General features: G+C 37.5%; 2 protein-coding genes across 7 annotated transcripts in view; one reads left to right on the forward strand and one right to left on the reverse strand.

Moving 5' to 3' along the window:
- Nucleotides 1–19,712, forward strand: part of DOCK1 (dedicator of cytokinesis 1) — a 347,244-nt gene that overhangs the window by 113,488 nt on the left and 214,044 nt on the right. The window lies entirely within an intron of this gene.
- INSYN2A (inhibitory synaptic factor 2A) overlaps nt 3,542–19,712 on the reverse strand; it is a 58,420-nt gene continuing 42,249 nt past the window's right edge. For all 3 annotated transcript variants that reach the window (XM_083616985.1, XM_083616984.1, XM_083616986.1), the window contains 2 exons: nt 17,821–17,892; nt 3,542–7,827 (listed from right to left, as the gene is read on the reverse strand). In XM_083616985.1, the coding sequence (XP_083473111.1) occupies nt 7,644–7,827; nt 17,821–17,892 (256 nt within the window). In that variant the 3' untranslated portion in view covers nt 3,542–7,643. The remainder of the gene's footprint in view (nt 7,828–17,820; nt 17,893–19,712) is intronic.

Below are 19,712 nucleotides of genomic sequence, written 5' to 3' on the forward strand. Positions count from 1 at the left end.
TTCCATTGTGTGACAATAGGCCATGTGATGTTGGACAAGGAGTGGGCCATGGCCAGGTACAGCAGGGGCTCCCCACTTTAATGTACGAACTGATCACAGTGGAAGAACAAAAATGAGAAAGGTAAAGAGACTGGAAGCTCAGCTTGCTGATACTTCTAAAATCTCAAGTTGTCCTTAAGAATTAAAACACACTTAGAACAATGTAGTTTGAATGGTGCTATTTGTTCCTCCAGATACAGAAAATTTGATCCTAGTATAGAAGTGGTGAATGTAGCATTTACTTATTCAAAAAGACATGCATAATTCAAATGATTTGTTAAGAAATGTTAAATTATTAACCATTGTGCCTTTTAACCTTACTGTTGTGCAAATTGAGAGGTGATGGTTAAAAGGACGGAGGAGAAAGGTCCAAAAGAATGGGCAGCACATTCAACCCACAAAATTCAGCATTTACCATCACATTATTCCTTGGAATCCATAAGGGCTATAAAGTTACCAAAAGGAGTAGAAAATTGGTTTTGTAAGGTTCTAAGGATAGCCCACAGATGAAGAAGCAAGATGCAGAGGAAGGCACTTGTGCACACAATGTCTTTGGCGAATTTTGTTGCAAAATCTTCACAGAAATGTGTTCGACATATTGCAAGGGTGCTTTCTGATAACTTTTCCTTCACAGACGATTGCAGCTATTTTGCGATAAATCGATGATTCTGCTTGTGTAATTGTTCAAACCACTGCATCTTAGTGCTATGAATGAGGGAACTGACAATGGAAGGCAAATTGGCTTATCACATGTTAAAACTATTAAGTGGAATAGAAATTTATTCAAATTGCACAGTATTGCTGCTGTATAAACCAGCCGTGATAGACTGCTGGATATGCCCTTCTATTTGTTCATATTTACGTTAAAATGAAAGTTATGGAAAACAAGCTTTAAAAACACTTACCTGGAACCTGGAACTAAATAAAATTTATAAGCTATTGTTTTTCTTTAGGTTTGGATAGACATTTTATGGGTTGGGCTGAGTTTTGCCCCTCTATGAATGGGAGGACTCATTGCATTCACAGAAATAACTAGGGTTTAATGAGTTATTTTCACCAATTCCAATTTCTCCCTCCAGCCTGCCAGTGCAACTTCTTGTGCTCTGGCTTAGGGTCTCTATCTCTGCAGTGCATCTTGTCAAGTGACATAGTGGGAAAGAGCATTCAGCAAAAGTCACCAACTTGCTTCCCTCCCTCCAGAATGAAACAGGACTCTGGTTGCTTTTATCCTATACATGGTTCTGCTCCTCTTACCCTCACAAAAATATTGTGGCTGAGAAAGCAAATGGTGAGCTTTCATGGCTTTGCAGAAATTTGATCCAAAGTCCTAGTCACACTATTCCAAACATGGCAATGGATCTATTCCCAACCAAATCATACTTCCTGCCATCACTGTACTTTTTATTCTAGACTTCATAATTTATGAAAATCTGTCATGCTGCTTCATGTGGGGGGAAATATAATAATATGGATCTCTATTAGCTGGGATGTAGTCTCAGTCTGTTCATTTAATCAGTTTTTAATTGAGCCTTGTGAAGTTATAGCCTGAAGAATGAACATAAATTCAGAGTCTACAGTCCTAAATGCTTTTTCTAATTTACAGGCAAAATTACTTATGCTAAATATTGTATTGCCTGTATTTGTCCCCCCTCCCTTTTTCTGCATAGCATCTTTAGCTGTTTGCAGCATATGTGCATATTTTTTTTTGTACTCCTCTTTTCTGTTGAACACAGCCAGAATGTGCTGATAGCCAGGAACCAGCTTTATCAAAAATTAGTCATGTCAAAGAAACCTTATCTCTCTCTCTCTCTCTATATATATATAGTTACTAGTTTGGTAGATCATGGGAATGTTGGAGCCAAAGTGTATCTTGATTTCAGAAGAGCATTTGACAGTCCCCCATGATATCCTTGTTGACAAACTCATAAAATGTAACCTGCATGATACTGTTGCTAGATGGATCCAAAAACTATTAAACAATAGTATCCAGTAACTGTTTGTTTAATGGCTCTATGTCAACTTGGAGGGAGGTCTTAATGGATTTTACAGCCGCTTACCCTTTTGATTTTACAGCTAAGAGGCTCTTGTCTAAAATGTGACCTAATAATGTTTGTGTGTGTGTGGGTCCCCCACCCTTTTTTTGTGATCAGTGGATTTGGTTAACCATTCTTATCTAAGTAATACCCTTTGGAAAAATCTTTTTATTGTGTAGCTGTCACTATAATCTCTAGTATATGCCTTCTTCACATTTGTCTTCTAAATTTATTATTATCATGTTAGTCCCCACACTACCCATCTATCAGTTTTTTGGGGGTCTTGATGATGGGGAAAGAACTTGGGCCTGACCTGGGCTTAGGGTTTCCTTCAGCCAAGGGCTCTCCTTGATTCTAGAACTGGATGCCACAACCAGGAAAATGCTCAGGGAAGCTGCAAGACACCAGTCTCCTTCCTAGTAGTCTACTGTGGGACAATGTGGTCAAATCTGTAGTGTTAAGAGCAACTGAAGAGAAAAAGGAAGACTCCAGCAACAGGAAAGAAATGGGGTTGCGAGACTGCCACTGTTTCTTCCCCTTAAGAAACTGGCTTCCCCAGCAAATCATTACCAGTTGCCCACCCTTCCGTAGCTGCCACCCTTCTCCCTGAGGAAAATCTTGACCTCTGTCTGCTGTGGGTCTCTGCTTGAACCAGCTATCTAGGCTAGCATTTCTTGTCAGCCATTTTGGTTCATCTAGGTTGATGCTAAGAGTACCCTGGAAATAGAACAGGATGTTGAAAAATACTCTCCCATGTTGCAAGCTTCCCGTATATGTAAAAAGAAGGCAATTTTCTACATACTTACCTGTGACCCACTGTTTCTGCCTCAACGATCCTTACCCCTGAAGACTGATTTTGCATGGAGGTTGAGGATACAGGCAACCAGGGAACCTACAAGGGCACTGAAGACTGGCTGTAGTGGGTAGCAGACCTCCATCAGTTGACAATTCAATGACAAGTTAGGTTTCTAGTACTGCATGATAGGATTCCAGTATGCCAGCATTTCCAAGACTATCTAGTAGAGCAATTACTTTGGTAATCTTTAAAATACTGTAAAATATGTCAGTGTTATCATTTGTGTACTGTAGGAGGTAATGGTGAAGGTAGTAAAATAATGGCTTGGCTACGGCTATCTACTGAATTTAATATTGGAGGCAAGTTTCAAACTGGACTTTCTGGTTCAGTTCACTTACAGTAGACTATCTGACTAGCATGGCGCTACACAAGCAAGATGATCCTTGTCTGATTTATTTCATACACTAGGAGGCATAGTATTGCCTTATGGTATACTATAATTGCAATCAAGTCATATTTGGTTTCCCCTCTATGAAATTGTTCATCTATTGCAGAATGTGAGCATTTCAAGTGTACCTGTATTTTCATAAAAAAATAAAAAACCCCACAAAACTGAACAGGCTGCATTCAGCTAAATGAATTGGGGAGTATATTTCAAGAGAGTCCACATTAATTTAAATAGCGTACACCCATACTTTATTGATATGGAATTAATGATAAGAAATGTTGAAAGCCCATTGCTTCCTTCTAACGCAGTGAATCCTGTGCCTTTATGATGCTGTTAGTGGCAATGATAATTACTAAGCTTATAGAGAAGGAGCTTGGTACTGTTGCAGAGGTGCAGTTGGGCTAATGCTATCTTGACAACTAGTTCAGTTTTAAATTGCTCATGAAAAATTAATCTGTTGGATTTAGAAAACTTGATACAGTATAGCAATGAAATGTTGCGGGGGGGGGGGGGGGAGAATAGAGACAGCACAGCCAGTAATTTGTTGTACAGAAGTTTTCGGAAGCAAAAATATGTAAAATAAAAGCAAACAATTCATATATTTAGTGTTTATAATTTTAATATTTTTTTCCATTTTATCCTGACTCTGTAAAGTATCTTACAGTGGTGTATTTTTTTTTAAGAAAACAAGTGATATTTACATGTATTGTTTCCCAATAATTCCAAAACAAAGAACTATGTTGCTTTATGGGAATTATGCAAACTTAGAAAATATTGTCCCTGTAGTATGAAAATAGCAAGTAATATAAAATTACTGCAGCATTTATTGGTTTGAAATGGAATCAAAGCATGATATGGAAGTGTGTTTATAAATAAACGAGTGGTTGTAACCACATGATATTGCTAATGAATACAGCAGCAACTTATGGAGTATGCCAGATTGGAGAATGAAAATACACTTACTTTTAGGTGTCCTACCTGGTTTTATACGAGATCTCAATAAAGTGGAACTATCGTCATCTCACATCTCAATCACGTATTGTACTTGGCTACAAATTTTAAAGAATTAAATTGTCCCTCCATAAAATTCTAAATTGTGCCTGAGTGATCCTAAATGTAATACAATATGATACGGTTTACACACTTGCAGAGAACATTTTATTACAAGTTACATAGTATGGTACGATAACACAATATGTAATTTTGAGCAAGAATATGTATTTTATCTTTTGAATAGAGGAAGTGTAGGAATTAAAATTTGTCAGCGTTTTAGGAAAAATACTCCGTTCATGTATATAGAACATTTAATTTAATTTCATTTTTTCAGCTTCAAAATGGTTTCCCAGCACCTCTTTTTCCACCTTGATACCTGTATAATGTAGCTTTTGTGTTACTTGGCAACAAGCAAAATACTGTTTTTGTAGATTTGTATGTAAATGGAAACCCATGAGAATATGGGCTATTTCTGTAACACAGAGATCAAATGCTAAGAATATCAGAGAGCTGTTTGTTTAAAATATGTGTAGTTGTATACTATCCGTATTTTGGCCCGGGTACGAAAACACTTAAATTTGTTAAGGGCTGTAAACCAGCAGATATTTACCATACATACCAGAAGACTGCACACTTTTTTGTTGTGCATTTCTTGCAGCTAACAATCTTTAAGCCCAACAACCTTTGCATTGATTTAAGTCCTAACCTGGTTTTGTGTTGGTGGGGTTGGGTGAGGCGAAGGGGCAGTGAAGGCTGCTGGAGGGGGAGGGGAATGGAGAAAGCGCACATATGCATGTGCAGTTTTCAGCAAGCACATTTATAACTTGTGAGATAGTGACTGTAGAGCTTGGACTATTGACCCAATTTGTTGTTGTTTGAGGGGATGAATGCATATAGCTGGGCTTCTGTCACTGTCACTGAATGGTAACTATCTGCCTTGGATGGCAAACTATATTTTAGATTTGGGGGAATTTTCAAATGCGTTTTGGGGTGTATTATGTGTTATAGTGTCAGCAGAAGTAAACAGAAGTCTCTACATGTGCAGACTTCCCATTTGTACTTCTTTGGATCAAGATAATGGCCATGGTCCTCTTTAAGACCATGCATCAATGGTCAAAGGAACTGAGCTGCTCTGTATGTGAAGATGTTTGCAGTATCATAATAAACATCTTAGTTTAATATACATATGCTTATATTTGAGGATTTTGTTTTCATAAAAATAATATATTTTATGTTCTGAGATATTTGGAATTCTAAAATATTTATGGTGGGATCTTTTGTAAACAGGTTTTGAACTTTAATTAAAAACATTATAAAATACATTGTTTCATTCTCCCCCGTCCAACATAAAACAATTGCACTTTCCTTCATGGCACGGAAATGCCTTTCTCATCCTTCAGCTTTCGCAAAAAAATATTTTGGAATATGTACAATGATTTGTAGCCCTCTTGGAATTTTACTAGAAAGGTGTGAATTTTTCGTTAAAGCATAAATAGGAAGTACTGTTTGAAGCTGAGCATAACAATCACATACTGCATTTTCATAACTCATTAAGTGAAGCATTTATCTTCCCCCTAAAAATGACCAAATTGCTTTTTTTGGGAGCCATATAAAATTGGCAATATTTAAATAATGACTTTGAGATTGAAGTAAGTGGAGTATAGCATGTCACACACTTGTTTCTCCTTTTTTGTGTGGAATTCTACCAGTAAAATTATTTCCCCTTTTTGTTGCTTCCCAGTATTGAAAAAATGCTTGTTCAAGACATGAAATTGTAGACCTAATACCTTGCATATACCCTGTTGAAAATTAAACTAGAAAGGATCTGAGAAGTCTGACTTAATCCTAAAGTTTACAAGGAAAGTCATTATAACATATTTTTCCTCTTGAGACACGATTTAAAAATATGGGGAAAAATCAGGATACAACACAACCAAATTTAAGAACTTCCTTATTGTATTGATATTGGTGAGAATTTAGTATTTAGCTTCCTCCTCTTGAAATTTGTGGGTAATAAAGAAAGTGGATGGCTCATGCCCAAGGTTTACAGTTGAGGGTGAATTTTAAATGTTACTCTTAAGGTTACCAGTTTTTTTTCCAATGAATCCCGGGACACTTTTCAACTTCAATGGATTTTGTATGGGGACTGATTTGTAAATCCATAACCTTTTCTTAAAGTTGTCTGTTTTCACATTTTCATTCAAGGTTTTGATCTGTTAATACTGAACGAAATATGGAGGTCAGGATGGTTGGCTGTCTTTCTTGAATGCGCAACTAAATAAAATTGCCAGGCTCTTGTGAACTTTTAAAAAGCACAACACATTATAAAATTTCTGGCACAGTGTGTCAATAGTGTATAGTGTTTTTCAAGACTGAATTACAAAAGAGTATTAAATTGTGGCAGCTGCCAATGATCTGTTACTTTAATGTTATCCATCTCTTCTCCTCCCCCCCCCTCCCAAAATATGGTGCCAAGAATATATAATTTTAGCTGTTGGGTACCAACAGATTAAAAATGATATCTAAGAGAGCTAAGAGCCCCTAGCTTTGACCCTGTCAACTTTTCAGTGATTAAAGGCATGTCCTGACTTTGGGTGGCTTTTCATTGCTCCCCATATAAAGTGAGCAGTAGGTCTGGCAATGAAAATGACACTAAATAAAAGGTGCCAGCATTTAACTGAGATGCAATCACTTGGCTTAATGCTACAGCACATAAAGGCAAGTTTACACATAGTCACATCTTAAAGATTATTCATGGTCTCAGACCATTTGAAAATATTGTGCTTTCCTCAGGATTTTATGTGCTGAAAATGGCACTACCCAACCCCAGCATATTTGGAAAATTAGATGTACAACGAAGGCCTTTGGAACCAAAAGGCTTGCTTTTCGCCTTCACAAAAACAAATCAAAACAAATCTTACTTGAATTGATATACTCAGATGTGAGCAAGATGGCAGTTTGACATTAAAATGTTTCTTTAAAAAATGATTGTGGGTTGAGGGACTTGGGGGAGAGTAGTTTTACTTTTCTAACCTAAATTTCTATCCTGGTTTTTAAAATTCTTTTACATCCCACACTGGTGAAATTTGAATACAAAGTTGGCAAGGTGTGATTTAACGCCTTGCTCCTGAAAGTTAGTTCATAGGTACAAAGGCCTTTTTGGTACATATGGTGAGAACAGAATGCTTCTTTAATATTGTCAGTATAACACTTGCTGACAGTCACCTGCTCAGATTACCAAGATCCCTTTTTTAAAAATTCCACAACTTTGCGTGTGGATGTGTTTGTTTGTTTTTTGAAGAAGGCCTTAAAATTCCATATATTACGGAGTTAGTTAAAGAAACCAGAGTTTCCATCTTCCGTGCTTTTTTGATTCAGTTTTGGATTTTTGCTTGGGAGTTGAGGAGTAACTCTCCTGGGAATAAGGCAAAGGTGCAACCTGAGTTTCCTCAATAGGATGAAGTTTTCTCAGAACTGGCTGTAGTTTGTCTTCTTGCTGCTTAAAATCTAATTCCACACTAAATAGTGGAAGGAAAAGAAGAAAACCAAAATCAGTTGTCAAGGTAAAGATTTTAGGCAAGCCAACATTGAAAATGAGTGTGACATGCTGAAGAAAATCAAATGTCTACATTCCTTCAACAGAACACATAGACAAGTATATTATAAAATAGTTACGAAGAAGGTTGAAATATATAACAAACTTGAAATGTGTCAACTAAATAATGATGTGAGACCTATGTTACCCCATAGCATCATACCAAGTCAGACCATTTGGGTCAGTATTTTCTACATCTCCCATTATCCCTGACCATTGGCCATGCAGGCTGGGGCTAATGGGAGTTGGAGCCCACAATATCTGAAACAGGCCATATTGACTACCCCAGACTACAATTACTGGTAAAGGCTCTTCTGAGTTTTAGACAGAAGTCTATCCCACAACTACTTTACATGCCATGGATTAAAACTGGGATATTTTGCATTGAAAGCATGTCATTTTACCTTTAAGATATACGCCCCTTCTCTGCTGACTCCTCCTCTACCCCTCTCCCCAAAATATTTAGTTGTAAGATGTTCTTGTACTTTGTGCACTTGCAGTCTGACACTAACTAGGTCTCTGTTTGGGTTGAGGGTTTGGCATCTGTAGCCCCTTGTGCAAACATGGTAATTCATGCACCTGCTAACTGTACGGTATCTCTGTGTGTGTCTGGGGATATTTTTAAGATTTAGAAATTATGCCTCTTACTCCTAAAGAGATTTATTGTGAAATGAAAGCTGTGTTGCTCTTGTCATTCAATACACAACATCCAATACCAGAACATTATGAGACATTGGAGTAAAGGTACAAAACTCCCCCTGGGAGAGGGACATGCAAAACAATACAGGGTTTTATGTTAAACACATTGTGTTTCTGACATTTTGTGGAATCATAGAATTGTGGAATTGGAAGAGACCCAGAGGGTCATCTAGTCCAACCCTGCAATGAAGGAACAATATCCTGATCCAGGATAAATTAGTTTAACCCTGTACTAGCTGCAGTCTTCTGTTTAGATCATAAAGTATGCTGCAACAACCTATTGGATGGTTCACAATTACCTGTTGGGAATTACCTCAGAAACCATGATAGAGTAAGCTTGCAGCTAATGAGGGATAAATTAAGAAGTTCCATCTACTTGGGGTAAACAACTGGATGAAAACCCTTGCCTAGTTGTTCTTAAGCTACCAACTTCACACACATGAAAGGGATCAGCACTGTAGGGTTCTGAATACATCATTTGAATGAATGAGCATCACAATCTGATTTATATGTATTTGAAAAAGACTGTCTTCTAAGCTTTGCACAAACTTATTGAAATAATGACCTCTTTGCTTATGCTTTGTCTCTATAAGGCAAAATCCTGGCTGCATATAACGTAACTCAAACTTGAAGCTCAGCCAATTATAAAGATAAAGCTTGTCAAATTGGCACAGATCATCATGTTACTAAACAGAACTTTGAAACATAAAGATTGCAAGGGAGAAACAAATTCAAATCTGTTACTCATTTGAAGGTTTAAAATTGCCACATAAAAGTAAAGTTAAGCTCATAAAATATGCATCCTAAGTTGTAAGCAGTATGTGGAGTGGAAAGCCCTGCTGGCTGCCCTGCAGTTAAGGAAAAAAGATTCAGAAGAAATTATAGCTAAGAGATCAACATACATTAGTAAAATACATTTCAGATTTAATTTATAAAAACAAAGAGGCATGATTTCACGCTATAACAAAAGGGCAATTAGTAATGGTAATGCACAGCAATCTGGGCAAGGAGATACACACACACACAATTTTGGAACGGCAATTCTTGTGTAACACAAAGTAGGTTAATTATATAGCAAGTTTCCTCACCTGTTCATGGATCCAAGAAAGCAAAAGTAATGATGGAAAGGCAAAACAATCATAAACTTAAGCACGGCTCATAGCTAAGGGAAAAATTAATGTGGTTTATAACCTCCCTCCCCCCACCCACCCACAAAAAATGGGAAAATATTACACAAGGTGACATATCCCTTTAATCCTAATGTATTTGTTCGGTCCTATCATTGCATATCCATGTGAAAAAATAGGGCTGAGGATTCTTTGATGATAGAATCTGAGATACAGGAACAAGTAACCATTGTGTTTTGTCACAATGTTAATTAACACAGGAATCTTTCAACTGTATATGTAAGATTTAAAGAGAAAGTGTTGCTCATATATTTTCGCTTGGATTCTAAGATACATTAACTTAAGGAGGTTTGTGGAAGAAACTTCCCTTCGTCTCACTGCCCCCTCTCCATGCAAAGCATCTCTGGAGGCTTGGAGGTCTCCTCCTGGACAAAATGGGGTAGCATTCAGGGAGGTTGCTGGAGGAGAGAGGGATTGCCTAAATTTAGGATTGAACTCAAATGCTTTAACAAGGAAGTTCATGGAAAGTATGTTTCCTGTTGTTTTCTCCACTCCACTAGCCCTGCTCCCAAGGCCCTTATTCAGAAGGTTTCTTGACCACCCAGAAAGGCTCTTTTATGAGGGAGACAGGGTGCATATGGCTTTAGGCAAAAGTAAGGAATGGGGAAATCTGTGGACTTTACAATAAAATTTGTTATGGTAATAGTACATGCAGTGTCAGATTGGAGCTTGGACTGGGTTTTGTTGATTTCTCTCTCCCCTCGGACCCCCAGTGTCAAATATATTGGACAGAATTGTGCCAAAGCAATGGGCTGGAGCAATGGTACATTGCTTGTGTTTTTGCTTCTATTGAAATATTAGTACAAAAATATATGTCAGTTTAAATCTATGCAGCATAAAGTCTCTGGTTAACAGACTGAACATAGGACTAAGCTTAAGTTCCTTAATGGCGAGATTCAAGGATCAGAAAGGACCCAAGTTAAAGAGTATGCATGCCACTAGAAGGGAGTTGAATATACTTGCATCAGGCTTAAAGAGCTTTTTTGTTGGTATGTTTGTTTACAAACCAGTATAGTTTGGCCAAGTGTTTTGCTGTTCAGTGGCCTGAGCTACTGAGTTGTTAAGGCTAGGACACCATGTTTGTGTTGAGTGCTGACAATTCAATATTCCCAATCAATTTCAGACCAGCATATGTTGTAGCTTAGAGATATAGATAGCATATGTGAAGCATGGGGCACAGGCAAACTGCTTTTAAAAACCACTGACCATGCTCAGTGGTTTTCTTCTTTTGTTGAACTACTTTGTTAGTGTTGCTATATATGTAGTAATAATAATACTAATAATACTAATACTACTACTACTACTAATAATAATAGAAACCTATACAGTGATTTGCCTCTTGAGCTGTGGGAAATCATGTACCAAATTTCCAGCTTGGCACATGGTTTTTTCCTGTGGGTAGATGCATATGCCTATACCGCATAATCATTAACATTTCTAAGCAGCATGGATCTCTTCTTTAGGATCTCATGGCAGGAAAATAAGCACATAGCTAGACTTGAGTTGTGCATCCATGGAATGACATGCTTACACACACAGCAGCTTTTTCAGGTGTCATAGTCCAAAATATCCAGTGAAAAAAAGATGAATATGGGTAGGACAATTATAGATAGGACCAGTAATTGGCGCCTGAAACTGCCCCAAATCATCCTTTCCCAAACTTCCTCCCAACATTTCACCTTCTACATTATTTCACGCGCCACTGACTCTCACATTTGCAAGCTCTTCCTTGCTTGCCCAAATCTAAGCAAGCCACAGCTCCAACATCCACGCCCCTTTCTCACATGTCATTGCTAAGCCTCCAAAATAACATTGCATACCAAATTAGAATCCTTTCCCTCAATTCTGCAAACTAAACACCCCTTACCTGAAAGTGTGAAGGAAGATCCCTTTTAGTTTATCAATTCTGTCTGTCTGTCTGTCTGTCTATCTATCTTGCGTCCAACACATTATCATATTGCTGTCCCTTGTAAGCCTCCTCTGTGCAGGCAAAGGGCTTATTATTTTGTCTGTTGATGTTCACATAATCCATATAATAAATGGGAGCAGCAGCAGATCAACCCCTTACTTTTACCCTACCAATATACTGTTTTATCTGTAATGTGTCCGTGAGCTGAATATCATTCTATTGCCTTTTAATTGTGACTTGAAATAATGACACACTTTAAGCTGATCATATGGATGTAGCCTAACAACTCTTTGAGAATCATCTGTGCTACATTTTTAGAAGTGTCTCCAAGTGTAATCCAAGTCAAAGTTGATGAGATAAGCAACAGGAACAAACATACTTTGTGGGACAAAGAGAGAATTTGGTCTATTGTCTATATACCCATGTATCTTTATAGTATCCTTTTTATCTTTTTAATTTTTCTTTAAGGGTTGTTCTCTGTGGTTTGCATTAACTAAGTTAAGCAGGCTTTGCTTCAAGAATTACTGTGTCATGCTTTGAGAACTTTAAACACTGATCCTCAAATCTCTTAGGCGTGTAGATGCCCTATTGAGACATAACTTAGTGGTGATTTTATATCATCTAATTAGCTTTCATCTACTAAGATCGTCTTAACTTTTTCATTTGCTGATCTGGACTTGAAGATTGTATTTCAGATTGTAATAATCTGTTTTTAGTTGAGTCAGAATTTAGCACCAGGAGAACCATAATACCTAGGGTAAAATTAAATTACTGCGTAAAGCAAATACATTTTTTTTTTAATTCAGAGGAACAGAAAATAGCCAAATGATACATTAGCATGGCTTTCATGAATATTTCTCAAGAACTTCTGTAGTCTGGTTTAATCAGGGCTTTTTTTAAGGGTTTTTTTTTTTGCTGCAGAAATTAATCAGTATGCTTTAGATACAAAATCTTTTCTGAACCTGAAATAGCCTTGAATGAGTGCTTCTGACTTTCCAACAAAAGTGAATTCTGTTATGAATGCTTTAGACGGTTCTTCCATTAAGATAATTCATGGTAAGTGCCCAAGATCAGTGTACAAAATATTAAACAAAAGCTGTTTTTAACTGGGGTAGAAAGAGCAGTTCTACTAGGAAATAATCATAGAATGAATATAATTTTCAGTTTTTGTTAAAAGTTACTTTGGACAGGCTAGGAATTGGATTAATACCTTTCCTGCATACAAATGCCATTACTTCTCAATAGTAAGTCATAATAAGGCAGAAATATGTGAGCTCCTGGCTCTATCTTGATAATGGTGATAATGTATAACTTTTTAGCTGTATTAATCTCATTTGGTGGTACTTCTGCTTTGCTGTTCTATAAAATATAACTGATTTTGAATGGCGGATATACTTGATCTTCTGTTTTGTGATCTTAATACTAATGGGATAGATTTTCTCAGCTTGAACATTTGTCGGCGCGAAACAAAAGAATAATTTTATTATATTCATTATATGAAAGCTTTAGGGGTTTTATCTGTTTTTTTTCTAATCAATACTTTGAAAAGAATTGTCACTGCAGTGTATTATGAATTTTTAAAGTTGCCATTTTTTTCTCAGCTATGAAATAAATTTGTATTTTTTAAATAATTCATTTAGTCACTAATGGGCTTGGGGCAACCTTAAATTATAAAGTTGAGGCTTGGTCATCTATTCTAGCTTGTGAGTCAGTGCATTTAACAGTATCTTCTCATAAGACAAATTACAGATAGATAATGCAAGATTTTGCTACTAACTACTGGAATATGTTTTATGTAGAAGTGTCTACTTATGATATATATATATATATATAGAGAGAGAGAGAGAGAGAGAGAGAGAGTAGACACTTCTACACTTCTGTATATATATATGCATTGCATTGCATTATGTATATGCTATCATACTTTTCTAGATTTAGGACCCCCCCCCTACTTTATAAATGGGAGTTGAATGTGTAAGATGTTAGACTTTGACCAGTGTAATCAAATGCCCATCACAAAATACTTTTGCAGACCTCTCCTCACAATCTGAAGCCCACATAGGTTGGCAAAAAGTGTTCTATAGTGCTGAGTACTAGACAATGTTCCTTGTGGAAGAGCAGGCTGGCTATCCTTGCTATCCTCCTGCCTTTTTCAGCAATTTAGTTGGGGACAGTGCTGGATTTACATATAAACTAAACAAGATATAGCTTAGGGCCCCACTCTTTTTGGGGCCCCCAAAAAATGTAAAGAAAAAAACCTGGATGTACATTTCTAAAATATTAGATAAAAAACAAATAAAATAAAACCTACATGCAGCAACAGTGTTTTGTGTTGTGTATGGACCTGTTAAGTCCAAAAATTACCATATAGCATATATTCAACACAAAAACAGTGACAATTTGTTGCTGACAAAGGACAGCTGGGCATATAAAGGGCGCCATTACCTTCAGCAGCTTAGGGCCTCATCAAACCTAAATCCGCCCCTGATGGGGATATAAGACTGTATGAAGCAGGAGAGCCAGTCAGGCTAGAGATTCTTGACTATCTTTGACAAAACACTCAGCACAAGCCTTATGTCCATTATCTCTTTGGATATATGCTTGAGGCTTTAGTTACCACTTATTATTTTCCCTACAGTTTTTTCCCCAAGTCAACCTTACACCTTCTTAAAAAAAAGAAAAAAAAAGACAGAAGATATTTTAAGGGATGTATTTGGGGAATCACCAGTGAGAATACCACCCTTTCTTTGAGCAAGTTTTCCAATGTGGCATCAGGGGCACATATTTTTCTTTTTAAAAAATAAATCCTCGTCATATATGACAAACCAAATTCCCAGTACATAAAAACCAAGTAGCCAAATGCATACTACTTTGAAATCTGTACAGAAAGTAGGAAGAAGGGAGAAGAGCTTCGGTGTATATTAAAAATATTAGGCACTGATAAAGTTGGTCAAAATAATCAGGTATTTTGATGAACAGTAAAAGAAAATTAAAAAAAACAGGAAAAGAAGATTTAAGTTGTTTGAAATCTTCATCTTTCATGCCATGATGGTCTTTAATTAGACACCAGCTATTGTGCCATGGTACATTAACATTCCAAGAATGTCATATTGAGGAAAATTAATTACATTTAATAATTTCTACATTTCACTTTCTCAGTTGCTGTACTTGACATTAGAGGATGCAGTTGGGTAGTCAGGAGGGCAATGGATTTATTGCTGTAAGGCTGCTTTTTATGCTTCAGTTAAGGCCAGTTTAAAAGGGTTTCATTTATATGAGTTTTCTAAGCACATCCTACCTCTACCCTACGATTATGTTCCTGAGTTTATACACAGCCTCTTAAGCACATTATGAGTACCTCTTAAATAGCTGCCTTGGTTCAAAACAAAATATGCTTTAATCAGGGCAGATTTAGAAAATTGTTTCTTGTCTGTAAGTGGAGGTGCTTAGAGAGGGCCATTCTCTCATGTCTGCTATCTCACATTCAGACTGGTTCTCCTCTTTGTATGTTGAGGTGGTTTTGCCACATGAATGAACTTCCTTTGATTATGTGTTTATGACTCTGTGTGTGTGTGTGTGTGTTTGTTTGTGGTGTTGGGCACAGAGTGAGCGTGAGAGGCAATAGTCTCTGGAGAACAGTGTAGTGCTTTTCTCTGCTGCCTCTTCTATTACTGTTGCCAGAATGGAAAGCCCTCTCTTTCCAGCTCTTTGGATTTTATTATTGTCCTGATGGGAATGTGGACAGTGAAGTTTATCCTTGTAAAAATATGGATGGAGTGAAAGGTGATATGCAGGGACAGGAAAAAGAGGAGAAAGTTTTAGATGGCTGGCATAAAGTTTCATGTCTACTCATCTTGGATGCACTGTTTACACGTTTAACACTTTATGTATGTTTGAGTCTAATGTTTGGATGTAGTGGATTGTATGTATCATCAGGATAGACAACAAGGGTATTTATATATGTTTCCCAATGAGCTCAGACTCCCATGCTGGTATATATGGTTCTGAGTGCTGACTGAAAAATAGAATAACTACTATGGCTCCTGTTTCATTTTCCACCTACCCAAGCAACATATTACAACACAATTGTGTCTAACATTAACCAAACAGCTGCTTCTGGAAAGCGTGATTTGCAGCAAGGAAGTAGTAGGATGTGCAACTCTTTCTCCACTCTCTCCTTTATTCCAGAAACTTTACTCCAGGAACCCCCCCCCCCCAACAGAAATGATTTGACCTTTTTTTAAGGTAAACATTGGTCTGGAGCCCTTACATGGGTGGAAATGTTTGAAAGTGGGGATTTAATGAAAAATAAGGAAAGAAAAAGGTTTTCTAAAAAAAAATAATCTGGAACATTCTTCACGACAGGGTGTGCTGTCCTGGTGTCCTGTTACCTTCCAGCTATTGTTAGATTCCAAGTCGCATTCTGCCCAAGCCATCATGGCCAGTGGTCAGGGATGATGGAAGTTGTAATAGAGCAGCATATGGAGGACCACAAGTTCCCCATCTCTTCTTTACAGTGTTAAAATGCAAACTGAAATGTAGTATTTAATGTATCTGATGTATATGTTTCTACATATTTCCATGCTTCTTTATGAAGTTACTATTTTAGTTCACCTTAATATAAAATAAAGTAAAAAGGTAAAGGACCCCACACAGTTAAGTCCAGCCGCGAACGACTCTGGGGTTGCGGTGCTCATCTCACTTTACTCGCCGACGTTTGTCCGCAGATAGTTTTTCTGGGTCATGTGGCCAGCATGACTAAGCCGCTTCTGGCGAAACCAGAGCAGTGCACAGAAATGACGTTTACCTTCCCGCCGGAGCGGTACCTATTTATCTACTTGCACTGGCATGCTTTTGAACTGCTAGGTGGGCAGGAGCTGGGACTGAGCAACGGGAGCTCACCCCGTTGCGGGGATTCGAACCGCCGACCTTCTGATCGGCAAGCCCAAGACTCAGTGGTTTACACCACAGTGCCACCTGTGTCCCCATATATTAACTTTTAACAAAAATAGCTTTGAGTAATGATGCAGCAAAAGCATATCTGATTTGCTGCTATTTTCACCTAAACATCATGTGCAATTGAAAAATTGGGAACAAAATCCACCTGAAGCCATTGCGCCCTTAAGAACTTCTGAAGTTAGAGCCCCTAATTTCTTTAACAGCATACATTACAAAGGAGAATGAATGAGATAGCATTAGGCTTCCTGCATTTCAATTTGTGTTTGATATATTGTGCAAACAGACACCATAAGACTTAAAATATGAAATGTAGTCACTAATATAGCCTTTTGTGCGCTAAGCATCCCACAATTATTCCCTGAGCTACTCAGTTGTTGCAGTCAGTTTCCTCCTACTGACCTAGTCCTCACTGTCATTGTTGCAAAGAATAGTGGCACATATATTCCTCTGATGCAGTGCTGTATTATCTATGTAGCGTGCTAAAGCTATTAAAATTCTGCATTATTTTAAATTTAGTGTTTCAAATTTTAAAATTCATTTGCTTATAATTTATCTTGATTCTACTAGTTATGTTGCAGACCCCCCACAATGCCTCACCCTTTCAGTTTCTCAGTTTGAGTTCACTTAGCATTTTAAATGAATACATGTTAATTCATACCTGTGATATGTACCCACTGAAAATGTGTTTGAAGGAGAGACAGGCATGTTACCATGTGTTCATAAAGTAGATATGATGTGGAGGTCTGTGACTGGCTGTCTTTCCATAAAGCAAAATGAGTGTGTCTACTTCTGATTCTAACACTTTTAATAGGTACATACAAGAAGTCTGGAACATGAAGCGCAAAGCACCCCTGAGATTTCACTGAGTATTGCTTTCAAGTTCATCAACATTGCCCCTAAGCTCAACGTTCTCATGATGCTGATGTTTTCTGTGTGTGCCTGATGCAAATACAGAACACACACGTGTCCTCGTCTCATTTCTCTTTTTATATCTGAAATACTTTATAAATTGGATTTTATAGTGCAATAAACATTAATTTCCTAGTCTTCTGTGCATTCGTGCTGAAATGGCAATTTAAAACATTGACTTGCTTTCGATCTTCCACTAGAGAATAAAATCATTTTTACCCAATTTAAAGGAACATGGCAATTATTAACCTACCTATAGATTATACATGCACTGTTCCTGCATGTGTCACAGTTAGATGTGTCTTGACCAGTCCGATATGAAAGCCTACAAAGATAAGAACATGAAATGATTAAAAGTGTTTGCTTATTTCTTGTTTGCTTTCATTTTCTATAGCAATTAACACCTTATTTTTCCCAGTTGGTTGCTGGCCATACTTTTCCACCTGTGCTTTGGAATATAAGGATGCCTATGAACTTTGATATTCAAGGGCAGACAGTTTAAGCAGATGGCTGCGGTTAAAATATGTAAAATGAACAGGATGTTCACCTATAATTTGCACATTATAGATTACCATACTTAGCAAAAACATAGTGGGTGACAAGTTCTTCCCTGAGTGATGTGCATTGTCCACCCCATCAGGCGAATGTTCTAGTCGCCTGTGGTAGCCAACAGGAATGAAGACTATTACCATAACTAAATATTCAAAGTCATTATTCAGCAGCAGGGCTTTATTATGAGGAAAGGCATACAAATCACTCTCACTCTTATAATTTGCTTTCTAGCTCCTGGACACTATTTCTGGAAATACGACATATAGCACCTGAACATTTGAAGGGACTGCCTTGCACAAGCTGTCCGTGGCCTGTGGGCTGTCCGTTTCTAATGTAATATAGTTAACTAATTGTTGTACCGCTGTAATACAGGTGAAGCTTTGAGAAAGCCTAAGGTTACAGGCCAGGATGCAGGTAGCTTTGCATACTGCAAAGCAAGTCGTTAAAAGATAACATCCAAATTAGGTGCAAGTTTTTATCCCAAATTCTGTAAGTTTGGTTTTTTTTAAAAAAATTGTTAGCAAATTTAAGAATTAATTTAGTAAGCCACTTGAAAACGAGGTGAGGTGTAGAATGCTGTGGTTTGGATATTAATATGTGTGCAAGGACGATCTAGTTTGAACTCTGTATTTACTCTGCCCTGCCTGCATATCAAATCCTGTGGAAAACTTCAGTGCCCCAGAAACAGCACTGGTGAAATTGCTATTGCTTGTGTACTTATATGAATCTCAGTGCTATTCAGACCGCAGTCTATACATACCTGGGAGTAAGTCCCACTGAACTCAGTGGCAAATACTTCACAGTCAAAAAAGGGGGGAGCAGAGGATTGTATCACATGCCACATTTAAGGTCCAGCAACATGAACATTAGGAAATATGCTCAATATTCCTGGCTGCCAAGGCCATTTAGTGTACACTCAGCCTTATCATTTTTATTTTCCATTTCTGGGGTGCACTTCAAGTCCAATCCATTCACCAGTGAACTGTGAAAGTGGTTCCATGAGCCGGGGTGTGTGTCTTTAAATAGTAGCCTCCACCCCAATGCACCGTGATCAGTTATCTGTTTTTTTATATCACAGTTATCAGTGTGCATAGCACTTTACAGAACACAAGAGGATAGGTCCCTACCCTGGGGGAATTTGGAATCTAAAATTTATACTCTGGGAAAACAAGGGAAGGGGAGGCAGGGGTACATATGTAGTTCTTTTGAGTTACACATCATGTTAGGCATCTGCTTCAGCAAGTGAGATGAATTTCAAAAGCAGCTTGTGATATGAAATAAGGCTCAGCTTATAATACATGCTCTACTGTGTTATTATAAATGCCTTGCTTCAACTGAAGTAGCTCTTTGGATCCTAGCCAAAGTATACCTGCCAGCCTATCAATTATTGACTCCCAAATTATCCCAAATGCTCTCTGTGTGCTAATGTTTGAAACAAAGCAAAATAAGAAGGGGACTCCTGCATTTGGCTGCCCTTGATCATGGATGCAATTTACAGTTTAAAAACTAGCACATGAAATGCAGGGATCATTTAATGTCACATATGCTTTGGCCCTTAATCTACCTTGTTCTTGAAAGAAGTGAAGAGCTTTT

This window comes from Podarcis filfolensis, assembly GCF_964270895.1.
Source record: "Podarcis filfolensis genome assembly, chromosome: 5".
Lineage (NCBI taxonomy): Eukaryota > Metazoa > Chordata > Lepidosauria > Squamata > Lacertidae > Podarcis > Podarcis filfolensis.